The following is a 13937-nucleotide window of genomic DNA, read 5'->3' as shown; positions in this document are numbered from 1 at the left end:
TAATATGCATGAAAGGTATATACCTAGAGGAGCATATATTATAGTATTGTGTACACTAATAGCATAGAACATATGTCTTGCATATAGGCAGAGACAGAATTTCTGCCTATATAAAAATCATTATGTGTTCTGCTGCACATGCAATAAACATAAACAGCTTCTAGAGATTTGTATATAATAATAGTGTACATAACTGTACATGAATTACTGCAAATAACATTCCAAAGAACATAAAATCTACAACAGTATATTAAATGAAGACTGACATAAAAAAAACTGTCTGTTTACATCCCCTGGCAATGATGGGAATACAATGCTTGATTAACTTAGAAATAAAAGTATTAATAGTGCAGATAGTTATAATAAATGGTAATGGCACCATATGTCATTATGTTCAGTACAATATATAATTGCACATATTACAGTGTATTAAGTACACTGTAAATCACATAAGAATGTGCTGATGTGTGCAGCTGCCTAAAGGTCTTTGCAAGAACACCTGCATAGAGGATGTTATCAAATCTAAACCCTTAGGAATGATTGATTACCCCTCTGTGTATTTACAGCATGTAGTGCTTTATCAGCAGAAAGTTTAATAAGAGTATAAAACTCTATAATAATATCCACAAAATATGCTGCCATAGCCTTGCTAGCTATTCTTATACTCAGGGGTAAAGTGACTAGGTCCTGGGCAACATAGACAGTACATAATTCCTTAGAGGAAGTAAAAGGCTGTGGCTGAATTGCATGTTCAGTTTGAGGTAAATAGCTCTTACAGAGGGTGTTGACCTAACATAGTGGAACAAGCTTGTAAAACACATGTAATGTATGTATGTACAGGGAGGGTTATCAGTAAATGATTCCTCTAATGTGTTAACATTTATATTAGTGGGGGAAAATTCATTTTGTTCCATCGTGTGTCATGGCAGAATATGTAGAGACACCAGACATACACATAAACAATACAATTGGTAGAGAACACTAAGCTTAAAGGGACATTAAACCCACATTTTTTCTTTCATGATTCAGATAGAGAATACCATTTTAAACAACTTACTAATTTACTTCTATTATCTAATTTGCTTTATTCTCTTTGTATTCTTTCCTGAAAAGCATATTTAGATATGCTCAGTAGCTTCTGATTGGTGGCTGCACATAGATGCCTCATGTGATTGGCTCACCCATGTGCATTGCTATTTCTTTAAAAAAAGGATATCTAAAGAATGAAGCAAATTAGATAATAGAAGTAAATTGGAACGTTGTTTAAAATTGTATTCTCTACCTAAATCATGAAATAAAATGTTTGGGTTTAATGTCCCTTTAATAACTCTTTTGACACTTTTATTGAAACTGCATTACATGCTCTCAGGCTCCAGACTCTAGCCCAAGTAACTCCCTGGCAGCTCCTGCAAGGGGAAGTGCTTAGAGAAATTAAATACTCATTAAAGGGATATGAAACCTAAAAATGTTATTTTGTGATTCAGACAGAACATAAAATTTTAAAAAAGTTTTTAATTTACTTCTATTATCAAATTTGCTTAGTTCCCATGATATTCTGTGTTGACGAGATACCTAGGTAGGCATCTGTAGTACTACTTTGCAGGAAATATTGCTGCCATCTACTGGTCTTGCAAATGGATAACATTGTTGCAAAACTGCCTCCAGTTTTCAAAAATGGTCTGGCTCCTAAGCATACATCCCTGCTTTTTAACCAAAGATACCAAGAGAACAGAGGAAATTGATAAAAGAAGTAGATTAGAAAGTTGTTTAAAATTGCATTCTCTATCTGAATCATGAAATAAAAATGTTGAGTTTCATATCCCTTCTAAGTACTTTAGAAATGACTTCCCTATAATTTCCTGAGCTGTGAAAAGGAAGCTGAGGGGGTGGGGCTACCATTGTCTGTTCTTTTATATGCTGTACCTTACCTGTGTCAGAGTACCTACAAATAGCCTCTGGGTTGTGTCTCTGTTATGTAAAGGCACTTACCTTAAGCAGCACCCCTCCACTTGCTTACCAGGCATGTCAAACTCTTTTCAATGCAGTATCCAGTAGAGAGCCCATCCAGTACAGGTATTGGGTACCGCAAAGGATTGCAGTAGGAAATACCTGTGTCCCACAGGGAAAGGCTAAGGATGTGGTATTCATATGTCCCTGTATCATTCAGCTGCTGTGAAGTCTCTCTTCTATCTTCTTTGTGAATAATAATTCCTTGGGACTCTGGGTCTCACATTGATCTGAGCTTCCAAATTTAAATCTGTAACCATGTAGCTGGAAACACCCCTATTCTCAACCAACTCCTACGAGGCCAAGAATAAAACTAAGAGATATGGGAGGTGGGAGGGATTTTAAGCTCTGATATGGGTTCTTGGCCTCCTCCTAGTGGCAGGAAATATATCCCATATGTTATGGAAGACTTTGGATCATCATCATTTTATGAAAAAAATGGGGTTAAGGGTTGAGTTATTGTTTGGGCATGTATGGTTGTCAATGAAATTTGCTTACTTGTCATGATATCATTGGAGACAGCAGCAGATGGATAAATTGTATAGTGTCCAGAACAAACTTTTCTATACTTCACCCCTCCACCACCCTCTCTAGTCTAGACCCTCTTCACCTGGTCACCACATCCCCTCACACCCAAAATCATGGACCCTCTCGCCAGCATTTAAAACTACCCTTCCCATTAAAAGCAGGAACAAATAAATATGATAATTACATATCTTCATCCTCTTCCAGGTAGCAGCAGCGTGGTTTCATGTAATCCTCTTAAATCACTGGTTTTTAAACCGGTCCTCAAGCCTCACAGCAGGCCAGGTTTTCAGGATTACCTTGGATGAGAGCAGGTAAAATAACTATTGTTACTAATCAGCTGATTATTTCACCTGTGCTCCAGTTCAGATATCCTCAAAATGTGGCCTGTTAGGGAGGACTAAGAACAGGTTTGAAAACCAGTGTCTTATATCATTCTGAGACTAGTCCTGGTCTCCCTTTTTTATCTTACTTTTAAAACAAGTTAGAAGCTTTTTGGGGGTATTTAGGACCCTCTTGCTTTTGAGAAGGGGCCCTAGTTTGCATAGGGACCTTGGATGTGGGGAGATTTAGGTGCGAGTTCATGGTAATATGAAACAGCATTAACTTAAAATGTTAATTTTATTATTATTAGCATTACAAAATGTTAAAGGTTACAGTTGTTTAAATTGATTTTGTGACATAAAGGGAATGCAAGTGAACGCAGAAAGATTGTTCACTAGCTGATAAGTACAAATTTTAAAGCCCTATTTATTTCCACCTGGAAATGTAGTTTTATTCAGAACAGGATCATCTTTTTAAAAATAAAAACAAACAAACAAATACAATATAATGCATTTTAAAAGAGTTTGTTATAGATGCAAGAAAAAATATGAGTGTTGTTTATCCAAATCCTAAGTCTATGACGGTGGACCTGTCACTGGTTGACCAGTAACAGGTGGTATGATGTCAAAAGGAGAGAGGACTAGACATTTGTTAGTGAAAATCCTTTCTTAATGAGACATTTCTTTCATCATTCAGATAGAAGTAAATTAGAAATGTATTTCAAATGTCATGCTCTGTTATCACATTTTCCTTTTTGTTTTGGTATTGTTTGTTGAAAAGCAGGGTTGTAAGCTCAGGAGTATGCACATGTCTTGAGCACTGTATGGCAGCAGTTTTGTAAAAATGCTATTCATTTGCAAGAGCACTAGATGGCAGCACTATTTCCTACCATTAGTGCATCAGACACCTACCTATCGCCTAGATTACGAGTCTTGCGTTAGGGTTAAAAAGCAGCGTTGAGAGGTCCCAACGCTGCTTTTTAACGCCCGCTGGTATTACGAGTCTGGCAGGTACAGGTGTACCGCTCACTTTTTTTCTGCGACTCGAGCATACCGCAAATCCCCTTACGTCAATTGCGTATCCTATCTTTTCAATGGGACTTGCCTAATGCCGGTATTACGAGTCTTGGAAGAAGTGAGCGGTAGACCCTCTCCTGTCAAGACTCGTACTGCATTTAAAAGTCAGTAGTTAAGAGTTTTATGGGCTAACGCTGTAACATAAAACTCTTAACTAAAGTGCTAAAAAGTACACTAACACCCATAAACTACCTATTAACCCATAAACCGAGGCCCCCTCCCACATCGCAAACACTTAAATAAATTTTTTAACCCCTAATCTGCCGACCGGACATCGCCGCCACTGTAATAAATATAGTAACCCCTAAACCGCCGCACTCCCGCCTCGCAAACACTAGTTAAATTTTATTAACCCCTAATCTGCCATCCCTAACATCGCCGACACCTACCTACATTTATTAACCCCTAATCTGCTGCCCCCAACGTCGCCGCTACTATATTAAATGTATTAACCCCTAAACCCAAGTCTAACCCTAACAACCCCCTAACTTAAATATAATTTAAAATAATCTAAATAAAATTAGTACAATTAATTAAATTATTCCTTTTTAAAACTAAATACTTTCCTATAAAATAAACCCTAAACTAGCTACAATATAACTAATAGTTACATTGTAGCTATCTCAGGGTTTATTTTTATTTTACAGGCAACTTTGTATTTATTTTAACTAGGTACAATAGTTATTAAATAGTTATTAACTATTTAATAACTACCTAGCTAAAATAAAGACAAATTTACCTGTAAAATAAAACCTAACCTAAGTTACAATTACACCTAACACTACACTATAATTAAATTAATTCCCTAAACTAACTACAATTAAATACAATTACCTAAATTACGGAAAAAAAACACTAAATTACATAAAATAATTACAATTTTTTTAAACTAATTACACCTAATCTAATCCCTCTAATAAAATAAAAAAGCCCCCCAAAATAATAAAAATCCCTACCCTATACTAATTACAAATAGCCCTTTTGCAGGGCATTGCCACAAAGTAATCAGCTCTTTTACCTGTAAAAAAAATACAATACCCCCCAACATTAAAACCCATCACCCACACACCCAACCCTACTCTAAAACCCACCCAATACCCCTTAATAAAACCTAACACTAACCCCTTGAAGATCACCCTACCTTGAGACGTCTTCACCCAACCGGGCAGAAGTGGTCCTCCAGACGGCCAGAAGTCTTCATCCTATCCGGGCAGAAGAGGACCTCCAGACGGGCAGAAGTCTTCACCCAGACGGCATCTTCTATCTTCATCCAGCCGGAGCGGAGCTGGTCCATCTTCAAGACATCCGACGCGGAGCATCCTCTTCATCCGACATCCGACGACTAATCAATCAGCCAATAGGATTGAGCTCACATTCTATTGTCTGTTCCAATCAGCCAATAGAATGTGAGCTCAATCCTATTGGCTGATTGGATCAGCCAATAGGATTTTTTCTACCTTAATTCCGATTGGCTGATAGAATTCTATCAGCCAATCGGAATTGAAGGGACGCCATCTTGGATGACGTCACTTAAAGGTACCGTCATTTAGTCGTCGGATGTCTTGAAGATGGACCCGCTCCGCTCCGGATGGATGAAGATAGAAGATGCCGTCTGGATGAAGACTTCTGCCCGTCTGGAGGTCCTCTTCTGCCCGGATAGGATGAAGACTTCTGGCCGTCGGGAGGACCACTTCTGCCCGGTTGGGTGAAGACGTCTCAAGGTAGGGTGATCTTCAAGGGGTTAGTGTTAGATTTTATTAAGGGGGTATTGGGTGGATTTTAGAGTAGGGTTGGGTGTGTGGGTGGTGGGTTTTAATGTTGGGGGTTATTGTATTTTTTTTTACAGGTAAAAGAGCTGATTACTTTTGGGCAATGCCCCACAAAAGGCCCTTTTAAGGGCTATTTGTAATATAGTATAGGGTAGGGATTTTTATTATTTTGGGAGGCTTTTTTATTTTATTAGGGGGATTAGATTAGGTGTAATTAGTTTTAAAAAAATGAAATTATTTTATTATTTTCTGTAATTTAGTGTTTGTTTGTTTTTCGTAATTTAGATAATTGTATTTAATTGTATTTAATTGTAGTTAGTTTAGGGAATTAATTTAATTATAGTGTAGTGTTAGGTGTAATTGTAACTTAGGTTAGGTTTTATTTTACAGGTAAATTTGTCTTTATTTTAGCTAGGTAGTTATTAAATAGTTAATAACTATTTAGTAACTATTCTACCTAGTTAAAATAAATACAAAGTTGCCTGTAAAATAAAAATAAACCCTGAGATAGCTACAATGTAACTATTAGTTATATTGTAGCTAGCTTAGGGTTTATTTTACAGGTAAGTATTTAGTTTTAAATAGGAATAATTTAATTAATTGTAGTTATTTTATTTAGATTATTTTAAATTATATTTAAGTTAGGGGGGGTTAGGGTTAGGGTTAGACTTAGGTTTAGGGGTTAATAACTTTATTATAGTGGCGGCGACGTTGGCGGCGGCAGATTAGGGGTTAATAAGTGTAGTTAGGTGGCGGCGACATTTGGGCCGGAAGAGTAGGGGTTAATAAATAAAAAGTAGGTGTCGGCGATGTTGCGGGCAGCAGATTAGGGGTTCATAGGTATAATGTAGGTGGCGGCGGTGTCCGGAGCAGCAGATTAGGGGTTAATAATATAATGCAGGTGTCTGCGATGTCGGGGCGGCAGATTAGGGGTTAATAAGTGTAAGATTAGGGGTGTTAGGTGTAGACATAAAATGTATTTCCCCATAGGAATCAATGGGGCTGTGTTAGAAGCTGAACGCTGCTTTTTTTTCAGCTGATTCTGCCCCATTGATTCCTATGGGGAAATCGTGCACGAGCACGTTTAGCCAACTCACCGCTACTGTACGCAGCGCTGTTATTGAGGTGAGATGTGGAGCTAAATTTTGCTCTCCGCTCACTTTTTTGCAGCTAACGCCGGGTTTAAAAAAAAATGTAATACCAACGTTGTTTATAGGTGAGCGGTGAGCATAAACTGAGCCGTATGTATTTCTTCAACAAACAATACTATAGGAACAAAGCAAATTTTATAATAGAAGTGAATTGGAAGCGTTTTACATTTTGAGGGTTTCATATTCCTATAATTATAGGTATTTTATGCCCTATATATCTTGTAATCATGGACAAAATTTAAACTGGGTTATTTAACAGATTATTATTATTAGTAATAACTATCAAGTATTAGTTGACAGGAATTTATTTATTAATCATAAATGCAAATAACTATAAACCATTAATATGATATTTTAAAGGGATAGTCTAGTCAAAATTAAACTTTCATGATTCAGATAGAGTAGGCAATTTTAAGCAACTTTTTAATTCACTCCGATAATCAATTTTGCTTCGCTCTCTTGGTATCTTTATTTTAAAAAGCAAGAATGTAAGCATAGGAGCCGGCCCATTTTTGGTTCAGCACCTAGGTAGCACTTTCTGATTGGTGTCTAAATGTAGCCACCAATCAGCAAGCACTACCCAGGTGCTGAACAAAAAATGGGCCGGCTCTTAAGCTCACATTCAAATAAAGATACCAAGAGAACGAAGAAAAATTGACAATAGGAGTAAATTATAAAGTTTCTTAATTTTGCATGCTCTATCTGAATTATGAAAGTTTAATTTTGACTAAACTATTCCTTTAAGGTAAAGGAAACATCCAGTAACAATTCTCAGCTGATTTGTTACATAATTTATACCCATCTCAGACTTAACAGCTTGTTCTAAACCATAAATAAAAAGACTAAGGGACATATTTATCAAAGTGCGAGCGGACATCAATCATGTCCACTGCACATCGATAAATGCAGACAGCATATGCTGTTAGCATTTATCATTACACAAGCAGGTTACCAGAACTGCTTGTGCAATACAGCCCCCTGCAGATTCGCGGCCAATCGGCTGCTAGCAAGGGGGTGTCAATCATCCCGATCGTATTCAATCGACCGCTGCTTCATAACTTCTGTTTCCGGCGAGCCGAAACAAGGGGCATCAAGCTCCATTCAGAGCTTGATAATTCGGCCCCTAACTCTTTACTTTAGTTTCGACATAAGCCTTTCACTAATCTACATGTATTCGGTTTTAATTCTATACTTGTATAGTTCTATAACATGACATAATATAAAGTTAACATTAGCTTTACTAAGTTCTATACGCTATTGCTTTGATTAGCATGGGCATCTGTTCTATATAGCTATGTATATATCAATGTCCTTCATTACTGTCTGGATCCTAACTACCTAATTATATTCGAATACTGAATTTATATATTATAACTCCACAAGGAGTGTGCTTGAGTGTTAAAGGGACATGAAACCCAAATTCAAATAAAGTTTACCATTGTAAACAACTTTTCAATTTATTTCTATTATTTGTTTCATCCTTTTTGTATCCTTTGTTGAAAAGTATGCCTGGGTAGTCTCAGAAGCTGCTGATTGGTGGCTGCACGTATATGCCTCTTGTCATTGGCTTTTCAGCTAGCTCCCAGTAGTGCATTAATTAGATAATAGAAGTAAATGGGAAAGTGGCTTAAAATGTTATGTTTTATCTGAATCATGGGTTTCATGTTCCTTTGCATCAATGTAACAATATTATACATACAGTGATTAAACTCTGCTGCTGTATAGTGTCGAAGACACATGCACACTCCTGAGTTTACTTACTCTAATGTGAAGGAGATAAATCTTAAAGGGACACTGAACCCAATTTTTTTCTTTTGTGATTCAGATAGAGCATGCAATTTTAAGCAACTTTCTAATTTACTCCTATTAGCAATTTTTCTTCGTTCTCTAGCTATCTTTATTTGAAAAAGAAGGCATCTAAGCTTTTTTATGGTTTAGAACTCTGGACAGCACATTTTTATTGGTGGATGAACGTATCCACCAATCAGCAATGACAACCCAGTTTGTTCACCAAAAATGGTCCGGCATCTAAACTTACATTCTTGCATTTCAAATAAAGATACCAAGACAATGAAGAAAATTTGATAATAGGAGTAAATTAGAAAGTTGCTTAAAATTGCCTGCTCTATCTGAATCACAAAAGAAAAAATTTGGGTTCAGTGTCCCTTTAATGAAGGATACTAAGAGAAAGAGGCATACGCTGTTGGCATTTATCATCGCACAATAATTTCTAGTGAAATGCTTGTGCAATGCCGCCCTCTGCACATTCGCAGCCAATCGGCCGCTAGCAAGGGGTGCCAGAGGTGGCGGACGAGTTAAGGAGCAGCGGTCTTACGATCGCTGCTTCTTAACTTAAGTTTCAGGCGGACCTGAAACTTCGGAGGTAGATTGCAGCATCCATTGCTTGATAAATCTACCCCTTAGTCTGAATCAGCAAGGATCATTTTGACTTCAATGTGCCTTTAAGATTTCTATTTTTTCCCTCTAGCATTTCTACATTTCTAAAACATTAGATTTATTTATTTTTTAACCTAGAAAAACACCACCCAGACGGCACTAAAGAAATTGTTTTCCCTGATCGGACAGTAAAACTGCTCTTTAAGGACGGTCGTGAGGAATCAACTTTCCCAGATGGAACTGTTGTAAAATCAGAAAAGTAAGTTTTGGGTGTAACTGCAACTGTGGGTAGCATAAGCTGTTTATAACCACTGAATGTTATTTTTGATAATAATATAATGCATTTTTGATAATAATATAATGCATTTTTTGGATATATCATTTATATATATATATATATATATATATATACTGTATGTGACACACACATATATACACAGGGTCAAGTCCTACAAAAATAAGTGTGGGAACTCCCTAAAACTTCCACCCCCCCTCACAATTTATATTGTTTTATTTATATACACACACATACACACTGTATTTATATGTATATTATATATACACTTGGGCAAATTAAATCCAATGAAGGTTTGAATGGTTGCCGTTGGGCCTGAGAATCTTCCTCTGTCACTGAGTCTCACCCACTTAAGATGCAATAGTCCTATTTCTGCTGAGGGAAGCTAAATAACTCCATAGCAAGCCACACAGAAATGTAAGCACCATGTGTTCCACACAGTGCGGAGTAAACACACAGCAGGGCCGCTGACAGGCTTGCATTTAGTGTATTGTAGGAAGTGTTACTGCCCATTACTAGAGCATCTCACTATCCCTCTAACCAGACTGTGCTCCAGCTCCTCCCAGCAGTAGCAGCAGTGTTTACTGAAGCATTTATGTTCTCTTTCTAGGGGGAACTTAGTTCCTCCTGCAAAAATAGTGCAGGAACTCCGTTCCCATGTGTTCCCACTCGACTTGACCCCTGTACATGTATATAAACACCTTATTACTGAGTTCAGCTTATTCAGCCACTACCATTGATAACGTTTGCATAAAGTCCAGCACATAGTCATGATAATCTCCATAGGCAAACATTGGTAGGACAATTGGTCATACTGAAGTCAGAAGTCAGTTTCAAAAATTTCTGCACCTGCTTGATCTGACTCAGTCAAAAATAAGTGCTATTGGGAAGTGGACCTAGTTATAGAAACAACAATAGCCCAGCCACAAAGTCTGCTTAGTAAGATAAATTATTAAGGAATAGCAATAACAGTGTGATTTGAAATCTAGGTTACAGATTGTGTGCAATTCTGAGGAAAGTTTGAAGGTTCCTAAAAAAAAAAAAACATAAATAATAAAATGATCTTTGCATTAAAGGGACAATCTACACCAACATTTTTATTGTTTAAAAAGATAGATAATTTCTTTATTACCCATTCCCTAGTTTTGCATAACCAACACAGTTATATTAATATACTTTTTACCTCTGTGATTACCTCTGTGATTAGCCTGACTGCCCCTTATCTCAGTTCTTTTGACAGACTTGCATTTTAGCCAATCAGTGCTGACTCATAAATAACTCCACGGGACTGAGCACAATGGTATCTATATGGCACACATGAACTAGCAATATCTAACTGTGAAAAAATGTCAAAATGCACTGATAAGAGGCGGGCTTCAAGGACTTAGAAACTAGCATATGAGCCTACTTAGGTTTAGCTTTCAACAAAGAATACCAAGAAAACAAAGTAAATTTGATGATAAAATTAAATTGGAAAGTTGTTTAACCCCTTAATGACCACAGCACTTTTCCATTTTCTGTCCGTTTGGGACCAGGGCTATTTTTACATTTTTGCGGTGTTTGTGTTTAGCTGTAATTTTCCTCTTGCTCATTTACTGTACCCACACATATTATATACCGTTTTTCTCGCCATTAAATGGACTTTCTAAAGATACCATTATTTTCATCATATCTTATAATTTACTATAAAAAAAATTATAAAATATGAGGAAAAATGGAAAAAAACACACTTTTTCTAACTTTGACCCCCAAAATCTGTTACACATCTACAACCACTAAAAAACACCCATGCTAAATAGTTTCTAAATTTTGTCCTGAGTTTAGAAATACCCAATGTTTACATGTTGTTTGCTTTTTTTGCAAGTTATAGGGCCATAAATACAAGTAGCACTTTGCTATTTCCAAACCATTTTTTTTTTCAAAATTAGCGCTAGTTACATTAGAACACTAATATCTTTCAGGAATCCCTGAATATCCCTTGACATGTATATATTTTTTTTTAGTAGACATACCAAAGTATTGATCTAGGCCAATTTTGGTATATTTCATACCACCATTTCACCGCCAAATGCGATCAAATACAAAAAATCGTTCACTTTTTCACAAATTTTTTCACAAACTTTCGGTTTCTCACTGAAATTATTTACAAACAGCTTGTGCAATTATGGCATAAATGGTTGTAAATGCTTCTCTGGGATCCCCTTTGTTCAGAAATAGCAGACATATATGGCTTTGGCGTTGCTTTTTGGTAATTAGAAGGCCGCTAAATGCCACTGCGCACCACACGTGTATTATGCCCAGCAGTGCAGGGGTTAATTAGTGAGCTTTTAGGGAGCTTGTATGGTTAATTTTAGCTTTAGTGTAGTGTAGTAGACAACCCAAAGTATTGATCTAGGCCCATTTTGGTATATTTCATGCCACCATTTTACCGCCAAATGCGATCAAATTTAAAAAAAAAAGTTACATTTTTCACAATTTTAGGTTTCTCACTGAAATTATTTACAAACAGCTTGTGCAATTATGGCACAAATGGTTGTAAATGCTTCTCTGGGATCCCCTTTGTTCAGAAATAGCAGACATATATGACTTTGGCGTTGCTTTCTGGTAATTAGAAGGCCGCTAAATGCTTCTGCGCCTCACACGTGTATTATGGCTAGCAGTGAAGGGGTTAATTATTGAGTTTGTAGGGAGCTTGCAGGGTTAATTTTAGCTTTAGTGTAGAGATCAGCCTCCCACCTGACACATCCCACCCCCTGATCCCTCCCAAACAGCTCCCTTCCCTCCCCCACCCCACAATTGTCCCCGCCATCTTAAGTACTGGCAGAAAGTCTGCCAGTACTAAAATAAAAGGGTTTTTAAAAATAATAAAAATTTTTTTTTGCATATTTACATATGCTACTGTGTAGGATCCCCCCCTTAGCCCCCAACCTCCCTGATCCCCCCCAAAACCGCTCTCTAACCCTCCCCTCTGCCTTATTGGGGGCCATCTTGGGTACTGGCAGCCAGTACCCAGTTTGCAAGAAAATATGTATTTTTTTATTTTTTTCCCCGGTTTTTCTGTAGTGTAGCTTCCCCCTCCCCACAGACCAACCCCCACCACCTAACTGATGTGTTTTTTATCTGATTTTGTAAAAAAAAATTCAGTTTTTTTTTATTTTCCTAAACTTTTTTTCTGTGTGTAGCGGTTCCCACCCGCTCCCTCCCCGTGCACGCGCCCGCCCCACCCTCCCGTACACGTGCGCGCGTCAGTGCGCGCCCCTGGCATCCCTGCCCACGATCCCGCCCCCCTCCACATCACGAGGGCCATCGATGGCCGCCACCCGCCTCCCGGTTCGGCTCCCACCCACCAACGCACTGTAAGCCACCGATCTCCGGTGCAGAGAGGGCCACAGAGTGGCTCTCTCTGCACCGGATGGCTTAAAAAGGTTATTGCAGGATGCCTCCATATCGAGGCATCACTGCAATAACCGGAAAGCAGCTGGAAGCGAGCAGGATCGCTTCCAGCTGCTTTCCACACCGAGGACGTACAGGGTACGTCCTCAGGCGTTAACTGCCTTTTTTTTGAGGACGTACCCTGCACGTCCTCGGTCGTTAAGGGGTTAAAATTGCATTCCTATCTGAATCATGAAAGTTTAATTTTGAATTAACAGTCCCTTTATGAAAAATTATGAATGTTTGATAAATATAAGCTTACACACAACCAATGTCTTTTTGTCAACTAGCTAAATAAAATTATGAAATTTAACACCTTATATTTACTTAGTAATATCCTCTACAACAATTTGTTTTAAAATGTTAAACTACTTATTAATGAAAATACAGTAATAAATAAGTACTAAGAGAAAAAATAACTGCATCTTAATAATTATTATTTTCAATGTTTATATGAATTTGCAGGACTGGAAATAAGACAGTCATATTCAGTAACGGACAAAAGGAAATTCATACTTCTCAATATAAACGAAGAGAGTACCCCGATGGCACTATAAAAACTGTTTATTCAAACGGTCGCCAAGAAACAAAGTATTCCTCAGGACGTGTTCGAATTAAGGATCAACAAGGCAATATTATCCTTGATAAAAAATAAATTTCTAATTGTGACCTGTATCCAATTGTCTTGGCTAATTTGTTTTATTTTCTTCTACAAAGTACTTTTATTTTTAATTTATTTAAATTTATCTAGCGGCCAACATCATTTGAAAAATAATTCAGGTTCACTTTATCTTTTAATACTTGCAATAACAACTAATTAAAAAGTACAGTGAAAGTAGCAATGGATTAAATACATTTTCAAAAAAGTAGTGTACATACAGTGTTGAAGTAAATGTTATTTATTACTCTAAGCCTTCAGTTTGAATTTACTAAACCTCTGTGTAAAAAATATTTGAACTTA

At 37.2% G+C, this 13937-nt stretch overlaps 1 protein-coding gene across 1 annotated transcript in view; it reads left to right on the top strand.

Moving 5' to 3' along the window:
* LOC128657843 (centromere protein J-like) overlaps nucleotides 1–13729 on the top strand; it is a 150557-nt gene extending 136828 nt beyond the window's left edge. Inside the window, exons 17-18 of the mRNA XM_053712265.1 lie at nucleotides 9388–9508; nucleotides 13442–13729. Of these exons, the coding sequence (XP_053568240.1) occupies nucleotides 9388–9508; nucleotides 13442–13631 (311 nt within the window). The 3' untranslated portion in view covers nucleotides 13632–13729. The remainder of the gene's footprint in view (nucleotides 1–9387; nucleotides 9509–13441) is intronic.
* The last annotated feature ends 208 nt before the right edge of the window (nucleotides 13730–13937 follow it).

The sequence above is a fragment of the Bombina bombina genome, chromosome 4 (assembly GCF_027579735.1).
Source record: "Bombina bombina isolate aBomBom1 chromosome 4, aBomBom1.pri, whole genome shotgun sequence".
In the NCBI taxonomy this organism is placed as follows: Eukaryota; Metazoa; Chordata; class Amphibia; order Anura; family Bombinatoridae; genus Bombina; species Bombina bombina.
This window is presented reverse-complemented; position numbering and strand designations above follow the sequence as displayed.